At 25.3% G+C, this 27,948-nt stretch overlaps 2 protein-coding genes and 1 long non-coding RNA gene across 3 annotated transcripts; all 3 read left to right on the plus strand.

Annotated features, from left to right (window-relative positions):
* Nucleotides 1–403: 403 nt before the first annotated feature.
* LOC122536191 (protein GVQW3-like) lies at nt 404–1,163 on the plus strand. Its single transcript, XM_043668355.1, has one exon. The coding sequence runs from the start codon at nt 589–591 to the stop codon at nt 943–945; it is 357 nt and encodes a 118-aa protein (XP_043524290.1). The 5' UTR covers nt 404–588; the 3' UTR covers nt 946–1,163.
* A 2,531-nt stretch (nt 1,164–3,694) lies between these two features.
* LOC122536196 lies at nt 3,695–5,341 on the plus strand. Its single transcript, XR_006308356.1, has 3 exons — nt 3,695–4,182; nt 4,694–4,921; nt 5,025–5,341. It is a non-coding gene; the product is annotated as an uncharacterized LOC122536196 (long non-coding RNA).
* A 3,564-nt stretch (nt 5,342–8,905) lies between these two features.
* Nucleotides 8,906–27,237, plus strand: LOC122536229 (general transcriptional corepressor CYC8-like). Its single transcript, XM_043668423.1, has 3 exons — nt 8,906–9,030; nt 21,668–21,870; nt 24,611–27,237. The coding sequence occupies exons 1-3, from the start codon at nt 9,009–9,011 to the stop codon at nt 26,555–26,557; spliced, it is 2,172 nt and encodes a 723-aa protein (XP_043524358.1). The 5' UTR covers nt 8,906–9,008; the 3' UTR covers nt 26,558–27,237.
* The last annotated feature ends 711 nt before the right edge of the window (nt 27,238–27,948 follow it).

The following is a 27,948-nucleotide window of genomic DNA, read 5'->3' on the forward strand; positions in this document are numbered from 1 at the left end:
TTTTTTTTTGAAAATATCAAAATATTAAATAAAATTTTTGTTTAATAATGTAGTATTTATTTTAATTCTTTGTAAATAAAATACTAAATTTTATAATCTGAAACACGATAATTAAATAAATGCTATAATTAACTAAAATTTTATTGGCCCTCTTTCTGTATAAAAAAAATTGTAGAAAAAGATTATTGTCACGTAATAAATTTAAAATAATAAAATAATGTAGGATTTCATTTTAAATTAAAATTAGTTATTATTAATATTTTTATATTGCAGAGTAACTATAGTTTGAATGATTGAAATGAATAATTTCTATTAATATTACACTTAGTTATTTATATTTTATTATACTTATTTGTTTTTATTTTATTACTAATTTTATAAATTAGAATGTAGAATACATGGTCTGTCCCAAAAGTATCCGACCTCTTCATATAACGTTGTCCTTGAGTATCCAATTGTAAAAAGCATGTATGGAGCACTTAGCGGGATCCTTTAGGATTACCCTTACCGATTAACAGAAGCCGAAAACTGTTCGACAACAATACGTAGTTTGTTGAATGTCAAATTCCTCAAGCGTCGCATTACACAATGACGGAACGAGTCGAGCAAAGAATTTGCATCAAGTTTTGCCAAAAACTTGGTCACACCTGTTCAGAGACAATTCGTATGATTCGAAAAGTTTACGGAGATGACTCCATGAGTAACACGCAGATAAAGGAGTGGTATAAACGCTTTAAAGACGGTCGTGTCTCAGTGGACAGTGATTATCGTTCCGGGAGGCCTTCAACGTCGAGGACGGTAGAAAACGTGGAACGTATTCAAGCCGCGATCAACAAAAATTGTCGTTTGACCGTACGCGAACTAGAAGATCTTGTAATCCCCAAAACCACTATTGCAAAAATTTTAACTGAAGATCTGGGAATGAGTCGGGTAAAGGAAAATTAGGCAAAGTTTATTCCACGACTGTTGACGGAAGAGGTGGAGGAACTATAAAAGAATAAGTGTTTTAAAATGCAAGCAGAGGTCGGATACTTTTGGGACAGATATCGTATATATGAAAATATAAAAATTGCAATGAATTAATTATTTTTAAGTTATCTATTAAATTCTAAATAATTTTCCTTTCGATATTGGAAATAGTGATTCTTAAGTATTTTAGAGATGTTTTGTATTAAATTAAATATTTTTAAAAGATATATATATCCATTGACTAATGATATTATCATTGACAAGAAGAATAACTTTACATTAACAAATTTTTATTTGATATTTCAGTTATTTTAGAAGTATAAGTGCATTACTTGTATATATGTAGGTGTGTATATCTATATTTACGTATATATAAACATATAATTTTAAATAAATTTTAAGATTTTCAAAATCTTAATTTAAGAAAGTTGTAATATTGAATTTAAAAAAAAAAATAAAAGTGTATATAAATATACACAATACAGAAAGTTAAGTAAACACTATACATAAAATTTTGTTTTTTTAGGTGCACATAATGTAAACATTCTGTAGTATATTATAAAAATTAAGTTTAAAAAACAAAATAATTTTATTTTTTAAATTACATTAATAGAAAGCTTTTGTGCTTTAGTAATCATATGTTTCATCATTAATCTAAAAAAATTTTTTTTTGTAATAATATGAATATGCAGTGATTATGTAATGGTCTTAGAATTATATTTTTTATATTCCTTTACATTAAAAATATAATAATAATCAAGAAGGATCTAAAGAATAAAAGGGATGCAAAATTTTTAAGTTTTGATAGATTTATTAAACTTTAATTATTGAAATTTAGTTTTTTATTTTATTTTTTCTAAGTATGTTTTCCTAATCCTTTTTACTTTCCTATATTTTCTAATTTAACATGTTTTCAAACTATAAAAAATTTGAAAGAAAGAAATGTTTATTTTTACATATATTTTATTTTGATTGTTTTAAATTTCTTTACTATCATGTTTAAATACATCATTTCTTAATTTTAATAAATATTCTTTAAAAAAATGTTTGCTTTTGCATTTAAAGTAAATAAGTATAAACGAAAAACATAACTATAAACTATAAATTAAAATAATATTTTAAAGATTATCATATGAAAAATATTGAAAAATTGTTATTAATAAATATAATTGTTATTGAATGAAATTAAATAAAATTGGTTTATTTGAAATTTTCTTATTATTAAAATAATTTAAGTATGATATACAATTAAGTATACAATATACAACGTAAGTATCTAATAATATGTTTATGAGATAATATTTAAAATATTAATATTTTAAACAAAATTTATTAGGCTAGTTTTTAAAAAGTTAAATTGATAGATAAAAATAAGAACAATCTTTAACTAGTTTGTCACTGTTCTTTATTTTATTTGTATATTTCTTACTTTATTGTATCTTTACTATATTATTTTATATTTTTGTATTTTCATAGATAACATCGATGTTTTAAAAAATAACAGCAGTTGAAAATAACCTTCACGAAACAAACTAAATTCCACTTTTGAATTCTTGAAATCAACGGTAGTTTTCGATGATGCTTTATCGTCGAAACAAGTCGTTCTATACATTATTCTTATGTTAAATTACTACGAAAAAATCATACGAAAATATTCTTGATTTAAATCCATTTTTTCACGTTTTTTTTAAATTCTAAGAAACTATAATAACGAAATCAGTTAACAGTAACTTTTTAATCTAAAAATTGTCAAGCTTTACGAAAATTGCATAACAATCTAGTGACAGCACTAGAAATGGCCGATTCCGGAAACTTTTGGACCAACTTATATACAGCAATTTTCGAATGAGTCCATTATATGGTTAATGTTCTTTAGTTACAGATTAGATGAAAATTGATGCTTGATAGCGAATTGATCGTCAAACTTGTTGAGACTATGTTGCAACGCAACCAGACATGTTCTAAGTTCATGAAGAACAGGACTGATGGCGGCGACCTCTACCCCAGACGCTTTATGATTATTAGAAATCTCTAGGTACAGACGTGGTATATGAATAAACATTGCATCCAATGTATTTTTTCGGCCATGGTAATAAGGTGCTTAGAATCTTAATATTTTTGTGTCATATCCTGCCGTATCGATTTTGCTAGCACTAGTAGTGGTGAAAATTAAAAAAATATGAACAGTGTTGCCAATTCTGTTTCGAGAATTACTTATTGAATTGAATGGTACTTTGTCAATGAAGCAATATAAAGAGCGAATTTAACCCGGGATTACCCACGTGGGGGTCTAGTGCCGGGATGTACCTGCACTAGACTCCCAGGTGGGTAATCCCGGGTTAAACAGGGACTAATGGAAATTGGAATGAAAAATTTAGTTTATATTTGATTATTAATATCTATTTAAAAATATTAGCAAGCATTGATTGAAATATATATTCAAAGTTTGTTTTCATCATAATATTGATAGGCAAAATAATCTATAGAAAAATTTTAAATAATATTTTAAATAATAAGCGTAATTTCTAACTAATGAATTATAGAATTTATATTATTTGTCATAATCAATGCACTACATAATTATGATAAAATTGTAAAAAATTTAGCATAAATTTGATAATTTAATATTAATAATAATTTAAAATAGTTGAAAATTTAGTTAATTAAAAGTTTTTAAGAATATTTAATAAAATATAAATCATTTATACCTAAAACCATGTATTAATAATTTAAAAATTTTAATTTACTACATATTTAAAAGTCGTGATAAATCCGTAAAACATGGATAGAATTCTCTCTGACATATATGTAGTAAAATGATTTCGGTTAGTTGCTAGCTTCACATTTCGGTATCGAAAGTTTGACAACACTGTAATGAGTTTCAAAAATTATATTCCTGGCACAGGCAAGCAAGGTCTATTCATATACCTTGTCTGTGTTCCTGGCGCATTCACTACTTGATCAACCTCGATCGTCTTATTTGATGTAATTCCCCAATTCACCGTTGTTTAAACGTAGAGTGCGCTAAAAAACTAGTGATTTTTTTACTGTCGGTTTCCGGCCACGAAACCTCGTAAGATGCAAGGTCTATTCGTATACCTTGTCTGTGAACGAGGTATATACTTCGTTTGCGTTCTGAGCGAATATTGTTTGTTGTTCGTTACGTTGTTCGCAAGTGTTCAGATTGCCAGTGAACGCAGTTCGTAACTGTTTGTGAGTTACGGTGTAAATTGATCATTATATGAATTATATTTATAATTATATATATGTTTATAATAATATTTATAATTGTATATAATTATATATATAAGAAATATAATTATAATTATATCAATCATATTTATAATTATATAAACTGTTTTTTTGTAACGGTATAACAACTTAAAATTCAGATTATTGAAAAATTTAAATTTATAATCTAGTTACAATTTATATATTAATGAAAGCGATTGTTATTAATAAACTAACTCTTATTATTTATTAATAAATAAACTCTTTTTGGAGTTGATTTTCTATTGTTATTTTTGCAAAGATTATATAATATAATGAAAGTATTTTACTTTTTTATATCTTATATATATATGTAAATTCAAATCATAAATGTATATCGATTACAATTAAATAGTATTAGTAAAAAACAATTAAATAGTATTAGTTTTATTAGTAAATTCAATGAAAAGCGTAATATATTTATTTCAACCAAAAAAAACCAATAATTTTCCAGATCTTCCTCATAAATAGCAAAAGATTTATGTTTAACTTCGTAAAACAAAGGCATATGATTACAACTTTTTGTGCGTCTAGTTTGACATATGCTGAAACATATTATTAGAGAGAATAATACTATGGCCTCCTTGTGATATTTAAGGCTGTCTTTAAGTGCTGTCATATTTTTTCTTCTATACTAACTGTAAACACAGAGAAAGATGTTTTTGCTAAATGTCACAAATAGGTAATAATATTTTTATTAAATGTTAATAGTAATAAATATAAATAATTTAATCTGCGAAATTAAAGTTTTTCATCCTATTTAAAAAGAAATATTTATGTAATAGATAAAGGGTGAAGAATTCGAGGCGTAAAGTATTTCGGTCCCAAAAGTCTTTATTCGACTGTCGGATTGTCGTCCGATCAACCATCCCCTTTCCCAGGCACAAACCTCTTCTCGAAACATAAACAGTTCGTTCCTATAGCGATCGTCCCAATGATCGCCTACATTTATAAATTAAGGAAGTTAAGAAGTTAAGAATTATGTGTTGGAATATATCTCATAAAAAGTTTATAGAACTAGTATTTATAAGGTCTTTGATATTTTTTGTCTATCTATTATATTTAAATCCATATTTTCACCTTGGCTCTTTATTTGGAAACTTTGAAGAGGATAATATGGTTTTGAAAGCAAACCTTTGAATCAGAAATAATTATAATGTAATAATGTATAATTATCATTATTATAAATAATTATAATAATAATGTAAGTCCCGAAAATTAATTTTTAATATTTTAGACATTTGAGATTTCTCATAGAGCTATTCATACATCGATATATTTATGTACATATTTTGTAACAGCATAGGCATAAATAAATGTGGCAACACATGGAAATGTTTCTCATTTGATTATACACATAATGTGTATATAATGAGTGCGCATCTTATGAAAAACAATTGATTTTTGTTTATAAGGAAAAGAATTTAATTTATTGATTCACCTTTGATTTCTAATATTAACAAATTAATTCAAATTCAAGTTCAAGTTTGTTCGAGTTACTGAAATTCAATTAAATTATTTTTTCTTTTGTTTTTGTTTTTTAACATAAATAATCTTTACATTTTAAACAAAGATTTAGATTATGAATCAGATTTTAAGAAGGAATCTAAAACTGAGGTGTCATATTTCTAAATTTTATATGTTACTATATTACTATATTATATTTTATGTGCAATTGTTATTTCACAATCCGTATATATATTGTTATTACTGAGATGCAGTATGGACTATTTTTGAAAAGAAAGACATTCTAAAGCTATTAACAAGCAAAATAAGACAAAATAATCAGTTAATACAAATTTAATTTAAGAAGTGTTAAAATTAATCATAGAGTTCTATGTATTGTATATTATATATAGAATTTGAAAACTAGCGGTTATATAAATATTTGTTAATATTTAAAAAATTATTGGAAAAGAAAAAATAAATAAGATATAATCAAATGATAGATTTAATATATCAAAAAATATCAGTAATTAAAAATATCAGTAATTTTCAGATGTTAGTTAAAAACTTTAAATTTTATTAAGAAATATGTTTTGCTATGATTTTTTACTTATAAGAAGTTTAGGGTGTTTTTTATGAAAAATATATTCTGAAGAAGAGCAGAAGTCTTTATAATCAGCATGAAATAAAAATAGTTTATTATTTTAAGTATAAAATGTGCATTTGTATTGCTTTGTTAAAAAAATAAATAAATAAATAAATATTAAAATTAAATATTAAAGTTTAGAAGAATAAATATTAAAAATATCGTTGGATAATAAATACAGCGCATCGTTTGTACAGCGAAGTGATTCATTAATGTTCGATTAATGTCAGTTTATGAAATAAAAATAAACATAAATGAGAAAATGGAATGAATTTTTTCCAATTAAAAGTATAACTTATGTTAATTATAGTGTAGCATCATATATTTTAATTCATTATAAGAACTGATTGACTCTTTATTAGAGGAAAATCTTCAGACAAAATTCATTCTTCGTTGCAAAATTATTTAGATCATATAACAGGGCATTGAAAGCGAGTGCCGCCTTGTACACGTGTATACGCCTAGTCTGCTTTTCTTCTGACCGATTACCTTTCCCACGGCGGCTTACAGGAACATAACCGCGTTTATATTACAGTCTGTCGTGCGCATTTAGTCACAGGCGAACGTGCACATACACGGGTAAACTTAACATACGGTTCACTATGAGAAATTCTCATTGCGAGGGCGATTGTCTGTTGCAATCATAAAACATCGGCACTGATCCAGTTTGAAAATCAAACGAATCTCTATGTATGATTAAATCGGTAAAATAATATTTATTATAATGCGCGTACGTGTTTGTTTCCATTTAAATCAACAAGTTTCAATTTAATTTGTGGAGATTTATTTACTAGAATATTCACATCTCTGCAAATTTAGCAATTCTGATAATAATGAGTGTGTCTTTTCAATGTTTTACACGCACACCCTCGTTGTATGATACATTGTGGGAACAAAAACGATACAAGTTCATTATTAGATTAATTTTATAATGTACTTGAATTTATAATGTAACACCTGATTACAATATTATCCTTGACTTTGATAATATCAACTGTTAACTTTGGAATAATGACATTGATCATAATTTTTTTAATGTCATTATATTTAATATCGGAGCATAAATAAAAAATAATGACTAGATATTATTTATTTTGATTTTTAAAATGTATTTTCTTACTTATTACGTGAATATAAATATATAAATATGATTGTCAAAAAAAAAAATTTTAAAATAGGTACTTGCACATATATATGTGAATAACTCTTAAATATTTTTATCATATTGGTATTTCTCTGTGTTAAGATAAACATGTATGTATGTATTACATGTATATTATATTTATTTATGACTTTTGTCATTATAAATTGATTTTGTTAACCTATGATGTTTTTTATATCATTTACTTTTTGAACTTTTTTCCTTTCTTCAGGAATTATTGTTTAATTCTTTTAATGAATTTATAAATACAATGTATTATAAGTATCACATAATGTTTTATCATTGAAAAATGTTATTTGATTATTTATTAATCTTTTTATGTTAATTATTTTTGATAGAGTAATATTAATTACTTTGTTAACATAATATTTATTTATTTATTGGGACATTTATATACTTTAAAATTCTTAAGTAATTTTTATGATTACATTTATTCCATATTATGGAATAAATGATCTTATTGACATAATATTATGTATGTTCCAAAACCAAGTATATATGAACATGTATAAATCTAAAATGTATTTCTTGTGTTCAACCGTTATCGCGGACAGTTTTGTTTGTTTATTCATGTTTATTTAAATTTAATCACATTTTTAAACAGTGACCCAAGTTTAGTAACCCGTTGATTTGCTCTCGAATTTCTTACATTCACCGTTTTACTGCGCTTACCTAAGTATACAGAACGACGTGCTTTCCTTTCGATCAACTTCTTTGCTAAGTATTTATGTATCATGTATCTTACATATATTACTACTTTATATGTTTTTATATTAATAAATATTTTGAGAGGATTTTTTAGATTCTTATGATATTAGGAAGATGATTATAAAAACTATAAGTCTGTTATTTTCAATCAATTGTTTGAATGATTAAATAAATTAATTATTGTTTGAAACCAGAAAAGATTAATTACATATTAATTTTAAGGCCCTGAAAGTATTAAAAATTATTTTTATCTGATAGTATACAGTATGGTAATATTCTAAGATTTTCAATTTATAATTTTGTAATTTATTTTATTATTTATTTATCTTGTATCACTAATATACTCCAATTTATAGCCGATTTAAAAGTATTTGTTTATGCTACTGTCTAATATTTGTAATATTGTATATTACAGTTAATACTATTACAATTAATATTTGTAATTGTAACAATTCGAGTTTAATATTTATAATACAATTGCTTTTCTGCAATTAATTAATACCTCATTAATCTTATTACTTAAAGTTTCATTTTCACAATGAGTTATTTAAATGGATGAATATGAAATAGCTATAACAATATGCACAGTTTGAATTACAATAAATTACAATGACTATAAAATCGACGTACATCAATGTCTTTGTTTCCTGAACCCGCGATGTGCACTTAGAAACAGTTCGTCGCAGAAAAGTGGTAACAACCCCACCTGGTTAGCTCGGGTGCGGCCTTTCCCCTTCGTCTATAAAGCCACTAGAAATCTACTTCTGCCGAACATTCACTCGGCGCTTCGTCACTCATTTGTTCACCATGTGGCTGTTAATCCTCGCAGGTGAGTGTGCTACATCATGTTTTTCATGGAACAAGGACGAGTATATTTTGATGTTTATACTAGTTTGTGATTATCATTATGTTTTTGTGAAAATGATCTTAAACATGATTTAAAAACGAAATGAAAATAGAAAAAACAGTGTGTGCTACGAGACCGATATTTAATCATATGTGATTTTAAATTTGTTAAATATTAAATTTGTTGGATATACACAATAGGTATTCGTATGAATGTCTGACATCTCGATAAATATTGAAAATTACTTTTTAAATGATTTTCTAAGTTAAATTTTAATACTCGTTACAATACAATATCAATATAAAATATAAAAATAATTGTACACACAAATCTAACAAAGCAAGTTCACTAGTTTAAAGTTTAAAGATTTTGTGATAGTTTTTTATTTTCTTTACTTTCCACATTACTTCTTGTTCAAAATTCAAAATTTAATATTATTGATAAAAAATAAACGATTATTTTTAATGATACTTTCTTCATTTGTAATCATAAATAATCCGTATTTTCCAATTATATTTAAGTATATTTTGAATTGAGTTATTTTAATGTAGTCCGTTGGAAAAATTAGGAGCAGGCAGCAACACTTTCTTTGATTCTCCAGATAAACCACGTATGTGCACTGTTGCATTTGTATTAGAAACTTGCTTCTCGTACAACTCGGTTACTTTCGCATTTCAACTTATACAAATACATATATAGAACATTAGTCATGTAGAGAAACTAAATTCTTTATTTTCTGTCTTAGCTGTCTTTAGATATAACAATCTATCTAGAAATATTTTAAAAATGCATAAAATAATTTATGCAAATGAAATCTCTGTTTGTAGTTACTAATTTTTATTATCTGCCGTAAATCTGGTGTCATAAAATCTATATTTAGAAATTATTTTAATTATTTTATATGATTATAAATAATTATAATGGTTATAAATGATTTAATAATTATAAATGGTTTATATGTTTATAAATGATTATAAATTATTTTATATGATTATAAATGGTTCATCACAGAAATAATGAATAGAAAAGCAGGAAAGGGAAAAAGCAAAAAAACATTTTTTTCAGAAAAGTTACTTTTCTTTTTAGAAAAAAAGTTTCATTTTATTATTATAATTGTAAATGTTTCATATTTTGTGTAATAGTTGTATCATTGCAGTACGAAAATTTTATCGTGTATGAACATACTTGTGTACTTTCTCCGTGTTGTGCGCGTGTCTGTGTAGTAATACTTGACACAAATCTAAACGAAATTTAATTCAAACAAATAAATATTTTAAATAATCAGTTATTACAATAAATAACATACTCATGTTATATTTTTTACTTATGTTATATATTTATTTGATTAATTAAAGGAATTTATGTGAATAGACATATATGAAAGTAATAAATTGAAAAATTGTTTCTTTTAAAAAGTGTTAAAATTTTTAATTCACAATGTTATGTGTTAATTAAAAATTTTGAAATAACATCCTAAATTACTTTTGAATAATAAATAAATGAAATTAAATTATTTTAAATAATTATAATAAATAAATGAAATTAAATTATATCAAACGAAAAATAATTCACTTTTAATAATATTACATGTTATGTGCTAGTAATTACTCAATACCATAGTTCGTAAAAATTTACAATAAGTTAATATTGTTTGAGACTTTCGCAACCACTGTAAATTAAGTATATCGTGTATATAATCGCGAAATATTAGAATATAATGTCTGATATGGGTATAATTTATACCCGAGCGTCAAATAATGAGAATTTTATGCATATATCACTTTGTAAAGCAAAAACAAGATAAATATATATTCTGATATACCTATATATCTTAAAAAATTAGCTATTTTTATTAAAATAAAATAATAATTTTATTTTCATAAAGCGACAAGTAAATCCTTTATTTACTTTAAATAAATAAATAAAATTTCATAAAATAAATTGTTAAACTTAAACTATTTCAGAAATAAGTTATTTTAAAATAATACTAGTTTTCAAATTTTAACAAAATGTTCAAGTCAGATTTGGATATATATAACATAATTTATAATTAATTTGAGAAAAGAAGATGACATTATCATCATCATAAAATTAGAAATTATTTTTTGTTCTTTAAGATATATATTGTTTTAAGAAAACTACGTGTAACAGTTTTATATTAGAAGAAAATATATTACGAATAAAATCTTAAAATTAAAGAAATAAAAATCATATTATTTAATTAAAGAAATATAAATTATAGAGAATGAAAATCATATTTATTATATTTAAAAATTGTTGTATAATATTATTTTGTATGAATGTATTGAAAATTCTATTGATCTTTTACTTTCACATTGAGATTTGAAGTTAATCGTGTGAAAATATATAATAATATCTTTTAAATCGCAGCCACTCGTAAATGTCCACTATCTAACGCTAGATGCAATCAGTTATAATGACACTTCCTATTTCTATCATTTCTTGACAAACCTAGATGAGAAATCTAATGATCAATAAAGCGAATTATTTTGATGAAAATGTGTAATATAAAACAGTATATTAAATTATTTTATCTTCTGCAATCTATTGCATCTTATGATTGTTATTTTTTTCAATTGTTTTAATATAAATACTAATTTCCAATGTATCATATACAACAATTTTAAATATAAAAATAATGTAATTGAAATTGAGACAAATATTCTATATTTTACAGTTCATAAATTTTATTGAACTAACTGTGTTAACTGTGCGAATATAGTTGTGTTAGAATTAAGGCTAAATATTGTGAAAAGTGTTTACTTCTGCTTTCGTATTCCTTATGCAAAGTAACATTCCTGTGCAACAATATATAAAATTCAGTAATTATAGAATGAAAGGATATAAGTTATTGTATCTTACATGGAAATTTAGTTGTTTAAATTATTTAACAGTTAGGTTTCAAAGAATTCATATAAAGTAATTAATTTCAATATATATCAATATATATTTATATATATAATTAGTTTTATGCATATACTAAATATTCATAGATATGAATATCATACATATATATACATACATACATACATATATTTCATATTTATATTTTCATACTTATTATTTTATATTTTGTGTGTGTGTGTGTGTGTGTGTGTGTTTATACTTTACATATTTATATTTATTATATTTCGTATTTCATATGAATGTATTTGTATTATACATAATATAATCATAATATTTTAATGCACTTTTATTCATATTTAACAATAATAAATTTTGTCAAAAATTGGATATACATAATATAATCATAATATTTTAATGCACTTTTATTCATATTTAACAATAATAAATTTTGTCAAAAATTGGATTATTACTGATTATGTCTTTTCAAATTAAAATGTTTTTAATTAAAGTATTGTTTATATAGAAGGAAATTAAATAGTTATTTTTATTAACAATTAATTAATATCAATAATTGATTAATTGATTAATAATTATTAATTATTAAATTTATTATAATAATATAAAATATAAAATTAATTTGTTTTGCAATGTTACAAATTATTTCAAAAACATTTAAAAGAAATTTGAAAATTAATAATAGCCACTGTAAAAGTAAACATATTCATCTTTTTAATTACTATTAAAAATTATTTACACATATTTGCTTTTTTAGTCATGAAACTGCAATTAATATAAATGTTCTTTTTGAAAGTTATATTTACAAGAAAGAATGTGTAAAATATAATTCTGTTATATTTGTTTGAAACGCAAGAACAAAGAAATAAATTTCTTATTAGTAGAACTTCTAAAAAAATTATAATGTTATTTCTTCTTGCTTATAATTTTATTTTGAGATTTGTAAATGATGAAGGAGTATGGAGTCAATTAGTCATTATAATGAGAAGTAAGGATGTACGAATTATCTTGGATCGACAGATTTCATTGACTTTAAGTCATCATTTGATTGCAGTGACTTCCGGTAAAGGTTTCGCGATATTTATGCGATTACTATTTATTTTCTTTATTTATATACATAACTAATGTATATCTATGTATACTTTGTTTATGATTTAAGATAATTTTAAAGAATATTGAATATGAAATGATGATAAATTAAATATTATAATATATTTTACTCTTTAGACAGAGGAAATGTCACATATTTGGAATATTAGTTGTTCAGAATGAATAAAGGTGAACGAAAGAAATTAATAATATTATAGACAAGTCAATAAACTTTTAAAATTCTTAGTAATAATTCTATGTATGTATACCTTATCAAATTTTTAGTATTAACTTTATGTATATTTTTGAAGAATTTGTATCATATAAAGTAAAAGCAAATTGTAAATAATTATTTGATATATATAACAGTTTTAACTATTTAAAGTAATTATAAATAGCTGTAAATGCTCTTTAAGAAGTAAATGAAAAGTTCTTTTCATTTATCTAGCAACAGAAAAACTTTGAACCAACTTTTTGTTCGAACAAGGCCATGTCTCAGAAATATTTGAAATATCTGCGATTTCTTTGGAGTCATTGTCTGCAAAAGGGGCAGTTAATTAATAATTAATAATTTTTTTAAGAGCAATTTATTAAAAAAATCTATGTATACATGTTCAACAGACATTAGAAGAAAACAATCATGCAACATTATTGTTGTGTCATTTCGGATCGAGAAACTTACGTTGAAAAATGAAATACAGGAACCACGTATATATATATTAACGTATCACTTATTTAATGAGCATTTATTTAATGTGAAAGGGAGCGTAATTCATTTTCATACTTACTAAATATTTAAATGTGTAATGGAATTTGTTGAAAGAATCAATGAGGGATCAAGAATTTAATTAATGCGTATGCATTCAAAGAATATTATGATTAAGGAAAACATTGCTTCCAAAGTTGACAACAAGGTAATAAGAAGTAAAAGAGTCAAGATAAAGAAGTAAATGTTAAAATATAAATTAGTAAGAAATAAAACGTGAGTCTTTTAAAACTACGTTAATACATTTTATTTAAGAGATTCAACTATTATGCCGGAAACAAATTATGAAAGCAAGCATTTAATACTTATATCTTATATTTATTATTATTTTTATCACATACATACAATAAATATCACTAAAAATAGATATAAATTTAAATTTATATATATGCAAATAATAAAATATAAATAAGATGCTGACAAAATTTTGAGACATTTCTAATTTATTTAATCAAAATAATGAATATTATATTTTATACATATTGATAATTTTATTTTTATTAATAAATATAATTATTTGAATTTGCATAAAATACCAATTGATATAGAATTTCGTCAAATCAATAAAAATGTTCAGTTTAATTAATAATTGTTGTTAGTCTAAATTTTATAATTTTTTTAATAAACATTTTTTTATATATATTGTGAGGTCCAAGTATATTAACTAAGCTTATAATTGGATTTAATTATTAAATATTGAACGCAAGAAATCAGCATTATCATTAAAATTTGTAGGATTGTGGAAATACAAGGCGTTAATTAAATAAGATTTGTTAACCGGAGGTTGTTACTTAACTGTCTTTCAGTTGAAGACGCTCGGCTCATTACTCAACGCGAGCAAATTGCTCGCATCCGCGTAATTTCTTGCGTAATAACAAAGGAAAACAAGAGACTATACTTAGGTTTCCTTTTTCTTTCTTAGTTAGTTAAAACAAAGATTTTCCAGAGAGAAAAACGTTAAGATTGATCTTAACTATGGAAATAGTTTAGCAATCTTTTCCCAGCCTAGATACCAGGTTCACAACCCTGTATCTTTGAATGTGATGTTCACAACTTTGTGTGAAGTAATTAATGAATAAGACAAAAGCAAGATTAAATTTTACAATTTAACTTCTATTATTTTTGCGTTAGAATAAAATAAGGAATGATTTTTTTAAATATCACTTTATTTGTTGCAAAACAAATAAAATTTTTTCCTTTTCTACGTAAAAACGAATACATGATTGATTTATCGATCTATCAGTTTTTATTTACTTGATTTTAAAATCTTTATGCGTACAAATTACATATATTAAATGTCATTTTCAATACACAATGTATCGAACAATTATATATATAGAATAGGTGTACTTTCCAGTTTTTAAATTGTATCGTACATCGTCCTTGTAATTCGATATGCAGAGAAAGTTGATTCTAAAAACTGATATTTCTAAACTGATATTTCTAAAAGTGAAAAGACGTGTTTAATTCTTTGCACCTCGTTTTTTAGAAATTAATATCCTTCTATATCTGTAATTTAAAGACAAATTACTTACTATTAAATAAAAAGTATGAATAAGATACATAACTGTGTGTGACAAATATAATAGAAATTAGTATGTCAAATCAAGAAATGATTATTAAGAAATTTCTAAACTCTATCTTTTCAAATTTATTTTGCTTATATGTATGCATAGTGTAATAGACATAGTGTATAGAGATATAATGTATAAGGTAATTATACAGAAAGGAAGGAAGAATGATGAAACGAAACATATCTTGCATATCATGTGAATCATAATATCCTTATAAACACGATACAAAATTTTCTCATACTATTCGCAATATTTTTGAAACAATAAAAAATTATCATTTTACATTAAAATTATATTAATATTATATTAATCACTAAATTTTATTCCAATTGTATCTTACACTATACTTATTTTTTATTTTATAACAAATATTGAAATTATTGGTAAAACCATACTGAAAATATTGTTGTTTTTACACAAATTTTATGAATGATTAATTATTACAAAAATTATAAATGACATGATATGATATGAAAAACATAATTTTTACTATCAATTAATGTTAATAACAACTCTATTAAGGCTTTATTAAAATTATTGTATAATAGATTGTGCGCTGCCAAATCGGATCTAAGATCTGAATTTTTAAGAAATATAAAATAAAAAAATATATTTTTCTATCATTTATTTGATTACAATTTTAAAAGTTAGACATTTTCTTTTTTATACTTCTTTCAACATTTTTAAATAATTTTTTCTACCATGATAATATAATAACGGAAAAATATATATATTGTATATTATATAAATATGTACTGATTTTTAAATTTTTTATAGCCATCAATCAATTATTATTATTAATTATTCAAATAGATAAGCATGCTATATTTATTTATAAAGATTTTGCTTTTTCTTGTTTTCTTAAAAACAACTTTTCAATTTAAAAAATTTGTTTAACTATAATATTGGTTATAACTCGTAGTATTGGTTATTCGTTATACTATATATTTAATTAAATTTAATAAAAAATAAATTTGAATTAGTTTTATTTCGAAAAATATTTTTATGTTAATAATTTTTTAATAAACAATGATCGCCAAATAAAACTTTCACAATACTATTCAGAGTAATGACTTTGATGATATATTGAAAAATCATCGAGATCGGAGGGTGTAAATATTTATTGCTGAATATTTAATATATTCTTATAATATATCTTATTTAGATATTTTATAATTTAAAATAAATTAATGATTGTGAACAATGATATTAGATAATGAAAAATTTACAATATTTTAATTAAGTCTATATATTTATTTTATGTTTCATTGAAATGTATAATTTTGTTATGTTATGTTATGATATCTGTCTCTTTTATTCTACATTTCATTTGTCGAATGATTTCTAGCGATTTTATAAAGTAATGGTTTTACAAAGCAATCTCAAGGTTGTTTGCTGTTATTTGATACAGATCTACTGTAAGAAATCAATTAATTTTTTTTCAGTTAACGGTTGATTAAATTTCAGTAAAGAAAATGCATAAAATAAATTAAAATACTTGTGTAGTATTGATAAAGGAATTATTATATTCGTATGATCACGAAATTTATTTTTATTTTATTAAATAAATTTTGGGTAAAATAGTATTAGAAATGAAATTTAATCAGTAAAATTTTCATTATGAATACGAAAATATTAAGATACATTTAAACTATTAAAAGATTTGTTCAGAAATATTAAAATGTAAAGATATATATATATATTGTAAGAATATAACTATTAAAGAAATTTAATTATCCATAAACAAGAAGAATGTAATAATGTAATGTTTTATAAGAACATAAGAGTGTAATGTTTTGATAACATATTAATCATAGTAACAGTATAATAAAACAGTTTTGTTAATATGTAGGTAAATAAAGAAAATCTTGCAATAATTTAATTCGTATTTAAAATTTCATTTGTTTTGGTTTTGTTAATTGTATACTTATATATATATAATTACGGTACGTATGTACTTATGTACATGTATTTTTTTAAATTATAGAATTAAAATTGCTAGATGTAAAATTGTATTATGTATTTTATAACTGTATTTATTATTATTATATCAGTGTTTCTATTTTTTCGTAATTTGTGTTTATAAATAAGAACCGGTTCATCATATGAATATGAGTATCACACGGTTATTATCATTATATTTTCTGGAAAGAGAAAGAATCTAAGTAAGAGAAACTTCCTGCAAATTTACTTTCACGTTTACACTGATCGTTTAAAGCAAGGTGGTATGTATTGGTTAGTGCAATATGCAAGTAAAAATATCAAGTAACTTGGTATAAAGTTGTTTATTTTTTTAAAAATATTATGCTGCTATTTATTTATTTTTATTAGTATTTATTATTTAATTTTGATTAATTTAACAAATGAAATTTTGATTAGCTAGGCAAAATGAAAAAGTATAGGAACTTTAAAAAATGTTAAATTTATAAACTTAATGTTAAATAAATACCAAATTAAATTGTTGAATTAATTAATTACAATTTACAATATTAAATACCAAATTTTAATTAAACAATTATGAAATAAAAAATAAATAAATTAATTAATTCTGAAATTTCAAATTTATAAACTAATTAATTTATTTTTATTTAATAATTTATTTAATAGTTGGTAAATTTGTAACAATTTCACGTAAGAATGTATAATCATATAGATTATAAAACAAATAAAATAAACAAAATATAAAAGGAAATTATTAAATTGTACACCAAATTTAATAAAAATACGTAAAACAATACGTACTGAAATGTATTGAGTTGTAAATATACATATATGTATATATTTAAGTAACATTTGAGATGCTTACGAAGAAGGTAAAAGATTATAAAATATGATCTACATGTATTTACTATAATGAATGTATGTACATATTTGCGTATTATACATTGAAATAATATTTGCGTATATTACATTGAAAAATTTGGGTGACTAAAGATTGAATATTTAAAATGTGAATACTTGAAGAATTAATAGAGCATAGTACAGAAATGGTAAACAAAATTTAATCTTTAGACAAACAAGAAGTGCATGTACATTTTGTATTACAGAATATAAATGTTATTATGGATGATTTAAACATGATTTTAACACGAAGATCTTTAACAAATTATTTTAATTGATAATACTCTCTTTGAAATTTACAATTAATGAGATAATTATAATTTTAATAAAATCGTATAATGAACTTTTGCAATGCTTATTCTTTATTATTTTTCTCTTATTGTATTTTTTCTTTTTTTAAAATTGGTCTTAAAATTTTATTGTCACATTATATATACATATATACAAAGAAAATATATACTTATATTTATAGAAGTTGTTTTAAAATAATGTATACTTTACAATATTCTTATATATTTTCTTTATACAATTTAATGTAATGTAATGTAATATAATGTAATTTATGATTGATACAAGGACCTTGTATATTATTTTTATAATTGTATATATTTAGAAATGATTTAATGCTTCATAATATAATTGTAATTTATAAAAATTTTAAAACTTCTTACTTTGTATAAAACAAGAAGTATAAAAAGATTTATACAAATTTTATTAGAAACTTACTTTACTTACTTAAAATAAAGAAATCCAATTTTTCTTGAATAAGTTCTTCAAAAATAAAGAATTTCAATTTTCACTTTCTAGAAATTTTTTGTACAGTATTTCTAATTTTATTTATAGTATCTTGATTCTACATTAATATATTGCTATAATAGGAAATACACATATATATATATCGGAAGCAATTTGTTATTCGTGAGTAAAAACAAAAAGACTCGAGTTGTGAAAGTTTGAAAGACTCTTATTAAGATTTTCTTATTCAAATCATATGTTTGTAAAAAAAACATCAGTGTTTCAATTTTCTAAAATTTCATTTTTTCTAAAATATTCATCTTTATTACACATTATATTCATATGAATATTCATTTGGTAAGCACTTTTCGTTATGAATTAGTGGAAATTGAATTATGTAATACATATTTTTTTTTTGTATGTGATAGATCTTATTGTAATATTAGTTATATTTACAAATTTCAAATTATTAATAACATTTAGTCTCGTGCGAATTTTCTGTTGAAATGTTTTATGACTGTATTTTATTACAAAATACAATGTACGTCATATTAACTTATAAATCATTTGTAATTAAATGATTGTATCATATGTATAAATCGTCGTATATCTGAAAAAAATCATAATATTATACTTTAGTATTGATTGATGATACGTAAATAATATAACAAAGAAATGATATATAGGAACGAAATTGTGCAAAGCTGAGATAATAATATTTTAATTAGCCTAGACTTTTCGTTTAAATTAGCAATGATGAAAGGTTTTATTAAAGACGTCGAAAGTGAATCTCGTGGGAAAAGTTTCTCAAGAGCGCGTAACTTTCTCTGCGTTAGACTGCTTTCCCAACTCCTTTCCGGCTTCAGACTATACATTCTCAGTCAAGCAGAACGACATAAAAGTCACCTGAGAATTCGTCTTCCGCAATTTTATTGAGTCGCATTGCAAGTAGGTCAAATGATTTTAGTTGTTTTATACATAATTTCATCAAATTATAAATTATTTCATCAATATTAACTTCGTTAATATTGCAGTAACATTCAGCTATGACGATTATTAAATTGTATTTTTAAATTTTCAACGTCATATTTTTAAATGTAATTAAAGAAATAAAATCTAAATAAAAAGTAATTCCTTCTATATATTATTATAATTCTTATTTTTCTTTGAATATTTTATATATTTTTGCATATTGTGTGCACTCTGAATATTTTTGCATTCTCAAATTTCCCATAAATGTATAAAAATCCGCAGTCTATTGATTATATTGCTTAAGTTTGAAACAAATATATGTAATAAAAATTTTTGAAGTTAATTTCCTGTTATATGCATTAATCTTATGCTGTATGTATCATAAGAAAATTTTAATTGTACAGAAGTATGAACTCCAGCTATCTTAATCAAATTTTAATTAATATTCGATTCAATTGCTGGTTGAATTTACTTACTTTGAAATTCTAATTATGTAACCGAAAAATCACAGTAGGGGAGAGAATTAATGGATTCTAATTATATAAACTCCTATTATTCCAATAGTAAACTATTTGTCTCCGAACAAGTTCATATAAGTGGAGTTTTACCATACATATATTATAATAAATAGAAACATTAAAAGTGCTGCAATCAATGATATTGAGCTCACACAATTGAACATTTACGAATACAAAATATTATATTTTAGAAAGTATTTGTGCAATTACATGAGTAAAATTTGAAAATTATTTTGTGTAACTCATAGGTTAATAATTTTGTTCAAATTTTCTTTGAGTTCCAGATAATTTCTAAACGATAAACATTTTTATTTCATTGTTTATTTTTTATTATTTACTTTTTGTAATAATATTTATTAAATAGAAAATTTATTAAATATTTAATAAATCGAATTTACTGGATTAGCTTTTAATTTTCAATATCAATTTTTTTTTTGAAACGAAACTTTGCTTGAGAAGAAAAATATTATTATATATTTTTATCATGCTTTCTTACTTTGCTTTTCATACAATACAATACTAATTTAATGATTCCATGTATTTGCAGTATTATAAAAAAATTTTAGATTATACTACTATAATATGCCAATATAACAACTTGTTATATTTTATTTTATAGCTTATTATATTATAACATATAATATTGTATGTATTGTAATTATATTTAATTTTATAGTTTATATTGATAGTGTTGTAGTTTATATTAAAAATGTAATTTAAGAAAGTTTCAACAGAAATCAGCTTTTTAACATCAAAAATGAAATGATACAAAATATCAAATGGGATTATTAAAAAATTGTTTCAAAAGTTATTTGTCAAAATAGTTTGATAAAATATTAAGATAAGATATCGATTATTTTAAATTAATTAATATTTATTTTAGAAACTATAAATTTTCTCGTTAAAATAATTAGATCTTATTAAAAAATAATAAGATCAGAATACCATCAGTTAACGTTAAATTAACCCTCTACACTCCGAATTATTTTTCAATTTTTTCTTTTTTTTTTTTGGCAATTTAACTGGTAATGTAAAAATGTCGAATGTGACTCAACATAAGAGTTTTTGTGATAAAAATTGTCAAGTCACACTCGACAAAAGAGTGTAAAAGTTAATTTATAAAGTAAAAAAACTTTTTCTTTCCACTGTTTCAATTGGTGTCAAGTTTTTGCATGATATTGCACATATTGTAACAAGAAATACTTATTTTGTTATTTAAAATTTGCAATGTTTTTTAATAGGTCTTTTAACGGTTTCCGTGGGCGAGGAGACGATTTCAAATGCAGCTGAAAAAGTGAAAACCTCCTCTGACAATGTAGGCGACATTGTCATGTTGGAAATCGATGTCAAGGAGCCTGTGAAGAGATCACCGATTTCAGCCACTGCCGAATATGGTGCTCCAACCAATCAGTACATTCTTCAATCAGCTGATAATTCTCAAGAGGTAGTAAATGATCGTTTCATAATTCGTGCAATAGTCTTTTATGAAATATTACTGTTAGTTCAAATAATTGCAGTGTTTGATGATATATCTATATATAGTTTATATATAGTATATAGTAGTAGATATAATTTGTATATAGTACCTGATGTCTACTATAAAATAATTAAAATTACTAATGTTAATCAAATAATGATATTTTATATACAGGATATTTCCGATTCGATAGTACAACTGGAAAAAGAGGACATTTCTATATAAAAAAATAAGTTAAAAATAAAGAATACAATTTTTATATTTAAGGCTTCGTTTTCGAGAAAATTGATTTTGAAGATGTATCAATTATTTGAATTTAGCTAATTCTAGACTTGAAATAAATTTTTTTTTTAGAAGTTATTATATGTGAAAAAATAAATCAAAAATGTACAATAAAATTTTTTGTAAAATACTTCGTTTTTGAGCTTCGTTGTTAAGTAGGCATGAATGCACAAAGGCAATTTTGCAAGAAAACATATTCAAAGTCTATTTTTTTGAGAATGAAGTTTTAAGTGAAAAAATGTTATTCCACATTTTTGACTTATTTTTGCATGTAGAATAATCTCTTGCCAATTATTCATTTTTGTCCCAAAATTAGTTAAATTCAAATATACTTGATAAATTTTTAAACTCATTTTGTCGAGAACGAAGCATTAAATGAGAAAATTTTATTCTTTCTTTAAGACTTGGTTTTTTATACAGAATAGTATTGGTATTTGTACTCTGTATATTGGTATTTTATAAAGAGTTTTTTGTTATAAAGAGACTTGACATTAAAGGACAAATTAAGTTAAACTAACAGACGAATGAGACTTAAATATAAAAAATTTCTTTTATCATTCTCTACGATATCTTATTTGACTGATTTATAATTGATACCGACATCGTATAAAATATAATACATTTCTAAGAAGTAGTAACAAAGAGATATGCAATAAAAATAATAGGCATGTTTGAAACACGTGAAACATTTCCTTTATTTAGAATGAAACTCTGAACCATAAACTAGTGAAGTATTACATAAAAGATTATTTTTAGAAAACATATTGTAATATTTCGTTGAATTCTTTGACGAAGAAGTGTGAGATTGTAAAAAAAGGCAACGAAAGAACTTGTAACCGTGATGAAGGCTAAGATACAATAAGTATATTCAAGAATTTCACCTCGCGAACAATTACATTAAATAATCGGTGTGTCTTTTTTTGTTGCCCTAAAAGAATAAATGTTCCTGGAAACAGGCAACATCATTGCTCTCGGTCAACCGTGACTATTGGCCGCCAATCACCGACGAACGTAGTGAGCGGTTGCATAGTGTATAGGCACGAACAGTATACATTTTTTTTTTTCTATTAGAATGGTGGGTCCGCCTTCACGAACTAGATATACGAACTAGATGTATTGTGTTGCAACCAACAATTGCTATCGATCTAATTCCATTAATGTCGTCACTAGTAACTGTCATTTTTATTCTTTACCAATTCAGTACTATACTTTAAACGTGTGAATCATCCAATTTTTAGGAAAATCATTATAAGCAGGGTTACATCAAGATATTCGTTCGTAACCATATATTAAAATGTATTTTAATGAAACTATCACTAAGATTTTCTACTTTATTTTATGTAAGTCAATTAAATTTTAGGTTTGATTTTTACCTAATGTTAATATATCACGTATGTCACCAATTATTGTTTGTATTACTTTATAATTACGTTGCTAATTGTGCAATTCTATTTATATTTACCAATTATATTTTCAATAGGGGGGGGCAACGTCTTAATTTCAATATCAAGTTTCACGGTAGCAATATAATACGAAAATATTCAAAGTTTAGATTTAGAAAGTGTAATCACGGTCATTCACAATGCATTTCCCTAATTGGAAAACAAAGTAAAAGTGTGAGAATATAGAAACGAGAAAATGAGTCATTGATCTTATAATGTTATAGTTCTTAAAGGAATTTTAAATCTCTTCAACACCTACACCCGTTCACGACCGTTTCGTTGTGCTAAATGCGATCGTGCTCTGTTGCATAACTTTTACCTTCTAATCGGTTCGACCAGACAGAACCGGTAATACCACACCCAACGATCGAGAGTATATCCGTCTATAAGTTTCGCACAGCTGGTAGATACATTCCCTGTACTCTATATGATGGCCTTGTATACTATTACTGTGATAAATTATGTTGAATGAATCTTTACGCTCATTTATGGTTTATCGTCTCATCTACAATACCAAGAATTCATTCATAGAATAATTTTTAGTAACATGTTAGCACTAACTTGTTTAAAATGACTCATTAATTACTTGTTTGATAGACACTTATTGTATCAAATGTAAATAATTACACGCACTTTTACACTTCCAAATCATCGATATGATACTTGTCTTTGTTCTGTACTAATATTCAATTCTTAGTATTATTCTGGTGGCATTTGTTCTATACTAGAAAGATTTCGGAGAAATAATTCGGTAAATATTTATGGTCACTTAATTAACACAATTTTTCACACAGTTTAAAAATTTTTAAACACTTTAAAATTAAGTTATATATTTCATAACATATTTAATTTCGATTTTTAAAATCAAAACACAAACATGCATATTTTGTTCTTTTAAAATGTATTAAATTTTAATAAAATCCAGTCAAGCTACTGAATCCTTTATTAACAACGATTACGTAAAAAAATTTATGACATTTTAGTTACCACCGGAGTATTTATCTCTACTACAACAATATGCGCAAGAAGCACCACAACCTCAAGCGCCACCCCCTCCACGAAGAGTGCAGCCAGCATATGCGAAACAACAACAAGCGTTGCAGCAAGCTTACTACAACTATCGAAAACCAGCAGTAGTACCGCCCCGACCTCGTGCTCATCTTCATCCTCAGGCTTTAGCTCAAGCCGAAGTAGCCGCAGAAATTCAAGCTCAAGTCGATGCTCAAACTCGTACAGAAGCCATTCGCACCGCTCGTTTGGGATCGAAACCATCGGGTGCTTCCGCGTATCAAGCGTCAGCTTATGCCCAACCAAAGTTGGGGACGTTCGAACAAGAACTATTGCAATTGGTCTCGGCTAATCAAGCTCAAGAATTTAAATTACTTCCAACTCAACCTAAAGGAAGTACATCCGCATACTCGCAACAATTAGTAAGCTATCCAGCTCAATATGCGAAACCAACCGTGGAAGCGGCTCAGTTACCTGAACAGTACCATATCGAAACTTCACCGCCACGATATCAACAGCAACAACAACAACAGCAGCAGCAACAACAGCAACAACAGCAACCGGCACCCACTTATCAGTCGGTTGATGAACCCGTTCAATATCAAGCAGCTCAGCCTGCCAAAGCGTACAATTCGCCGCCGCAGTATGATTATATCGACGACGATGCATATCGAAAAGCCTTGGAACAGGCCCAAGCTCAAGCTCAAGCTCAAGCGGAAGCAGAAGCGTTAGCCTTTCATAAACTTGCGCAAGCTGCGTACAAAAATCATCACCAAGATGCATTAGAGCACATGAGACTGACAAACGAACGTTATAGGCAACAGTCTGCACTGGAGCAGATTCAACAAGGTTCTCAAGTGAGCGACGCTGGACGCGTTCACCTGCAAGAACAGCTGCGTCCAAAAGGCGCTGATACTGCTTACAGGGCGAAATTGAAAGCTCAGATAGCCGCGGAAGCAGCCGAGGCAAGGAAGCTGCAACATGCGCAAGAATTTAAGGCACACGCCGATGCTATTCGTAAACACGAAGCTCAACAACAGGCTCACCTGAGGATACAGGAGGAAGTTCATAACTATGCTCTGAATTTCGAGAAAAATCAAGCGCGCGCTCAAGCTGTGGCACAAGCTCAGGCGGAGGCTCTTTACAAGTCTCAGCTTCAAGCTCGCAATCAGGTTAAGAACGAAGTCCTGGCGATCTCGAAGGGCCAGGTGCAAGCAAAGAAAGTCGATCCAGACTTATCTGTGTATCATTATACACTCTCAACTACAACTGCCCTTCCTCTACTTCATAACAGTTATTTCACCAACGATCAGTTGCAGAAATATCAAACGTCCGGTTCTTCCTATGTTCCTAGATCAGTTCCAAAACCGGACGATGTAAGCCCCGTTGTTGAAACGGCCTCAGCTCAGGTGCAACCTGTTATCACGCAACCACGGCAAGCTCATAAGTTGAAGGTTCCTTCGTCTTCTCAATCGCTTTATGTGTCCGAATCGGGCTTGCTGAAAAAATCGCCGATCAAGTCGATAACTATCGAAGAGGTAACCGTCCAGCCGGATCAAATTGGTAATCCTTCGCCTACACCTAAGATACGTACCTTGACAGAGGAAGATTTATCGGCATTAATTAACGCAGGATATACGGTTACTCCTGTCTCGCAACCTGCGAAATCTATTCAACAAATATATTCAACCGACAACGCATCTGTGGGTTACTATACGAAGAAGCAAAAAGCTCCTGTTACAAGACCTGAATATGTTACCTACGAGGAAGTAATTCAACGTCCACGGAAACTCGTTAGAAAAAATAGGCCGATACTGAAACACAGTGAGAAAGAAGATGATCTGAGTGAAAAAGTTACTTATTTGGTACCACTCGAACCAGTTTTCGGAACGAGACAACCTCCGCTCAAACACGAAGAGTAATTTCGCTTGAATTCGGCATTTCTTTCTTGTCGTCGTTGCGTTGTAAGTCCAGGATAATGCAGCATGTAGTTTAAATACTGTTCTTATAGTCTATCTCTCGTCTTTGATTCCATACTGTAGTAAAAATTACATATTCGAATTGTAATTGCATTGAATTTATTTTTATTAAGATACGATTTCTCATGAAAATTGATTTATCAAACGTCAACTTACAAAATAAGAATTGTAAGATTAACTTCATAACATAGCGGTGATTTAATTTCTAGATGCAATGTGAACAGTTCTTCGTATTTCTCAATCTATATTTTCCTGTCAATATCTTTTCCAGCTTTACGCATATTTATATTACTTTGAGCATGAGTTACTTTAAGACGAATGATTAAGATATTAAATTTTCCTCGATATATCATTTACGGTCTAAAATTCAAAAAAATTCGAAGTCATGAAATGTAAACTTTTTTACGTAGTGTCAATAAATATTGTGTCAAAGTTCTCGAAAAATAAATACGTATATAGATTGTAATAGATAAATTTTATGGCGTAAATGAGTAGAATACTTTTATACGCAAAATCATTTGCAGGCGGTATGTGTGACGGTGCTGAGTCCAACCCTTTTTAATTTATACTTATTATACTTGTATATATTAGATTTTTACCGAATAAAACAATTCAAAAATTTTGCTCTGTCATATATGACATATCTACTATCTTTACAATTATTCCTATATCAAATGTTCCTATTTTTCTTACAATAATAATTTTTTAATCATTAAATTGGTAAGTTTTAAAATTAATTATTTATTTTAAGAGTCGAACAATAACGTTGATCATCTTTGATATTTTTATCATTTTTTGAAATATAGAAAAATTTTAACAGTATCAATCCATAATTTTCATTATAATAAAAAAAATAATAAATTAGAATAAATTTTCCTTTATTAATCTCTCTATAATAATTACTTTATTATTCATTTGTTGTCAAATATTTTCAAGTCTTTTTTATTTTCAATCATGTAAAAGTTACCATGGGAATTGCAACTTATTGGATGGAGCCGGACTTCAGTGATTTTATTATACTATGATGATAAAAAGAGGATATGATATTTAAGAACCTTATAATATTCATCGAGAGATGAATAAACGTAATTAACGTCCAATCAACACAGATTCTAAAATCAATCCTCTCTACGTAAAATCAATTTTTATTGCTCATGAATATTTTACATATTACGAGTTTCTTCGCAATACATTGAATTGGCGCGAAATAGGACTATCAGTCTGTTAGGTGGAAAGAAACTTGAGACTGTTCAATTTACGATCTAAGAAAAACAGCTCTGTTAATTTAAAATTGCAAAAACAAGATTACTAATAATATTACAAAAGATAGCTTT

The sequence above is a fragment of the Frieseomelitta varia genome, unplaced genomic scaffold (genome assembly GCF_011392965.1).
Source record: "Frieseomelitta varia isolate USP_RPSP 00005682 unplaced genomic scaffold, Fvar_1.2 scaffold_154, whole genome shotgun sequence".
Taxonomy (NCBI): Eukaryota; Metazoa; Arthropoda; class Insecta; order Hymenoptera; family Apidae; genus Frieseomelitta; species Frieseomelitta varia.

Excerpts from the sequence above, each read along its gene's own strand:
- LOC122536191 (XM_043668355.1), top strand. The coding sequence starts at position 589 with ATGACGGAACGAGTCGAGCAAAGAATTTGCATCAAGTTTTGCCAAAAA.
- LOC122536229 (XM_043668423.1), top strand. The coding sequence starts at position 9,009 with ATGTGGCTGTTAATCCTCGCAG. Across the intron at positions 9,031-21,667 it reads GTGGCTGTTAATCCTCGCAG|GTCTTTTAACGGTTTCCGTG; the intron begins GTGAGTGTGCTA and ends GTTTTTTAATAG. Across the intron at positions 21,871-24,610 it reads CAGCTGATAATTCTCAAGAG|TTACCACCGGAGTATTTATC; the intron begins GTAGTAAATGAT and ends ATGACATTTTAG.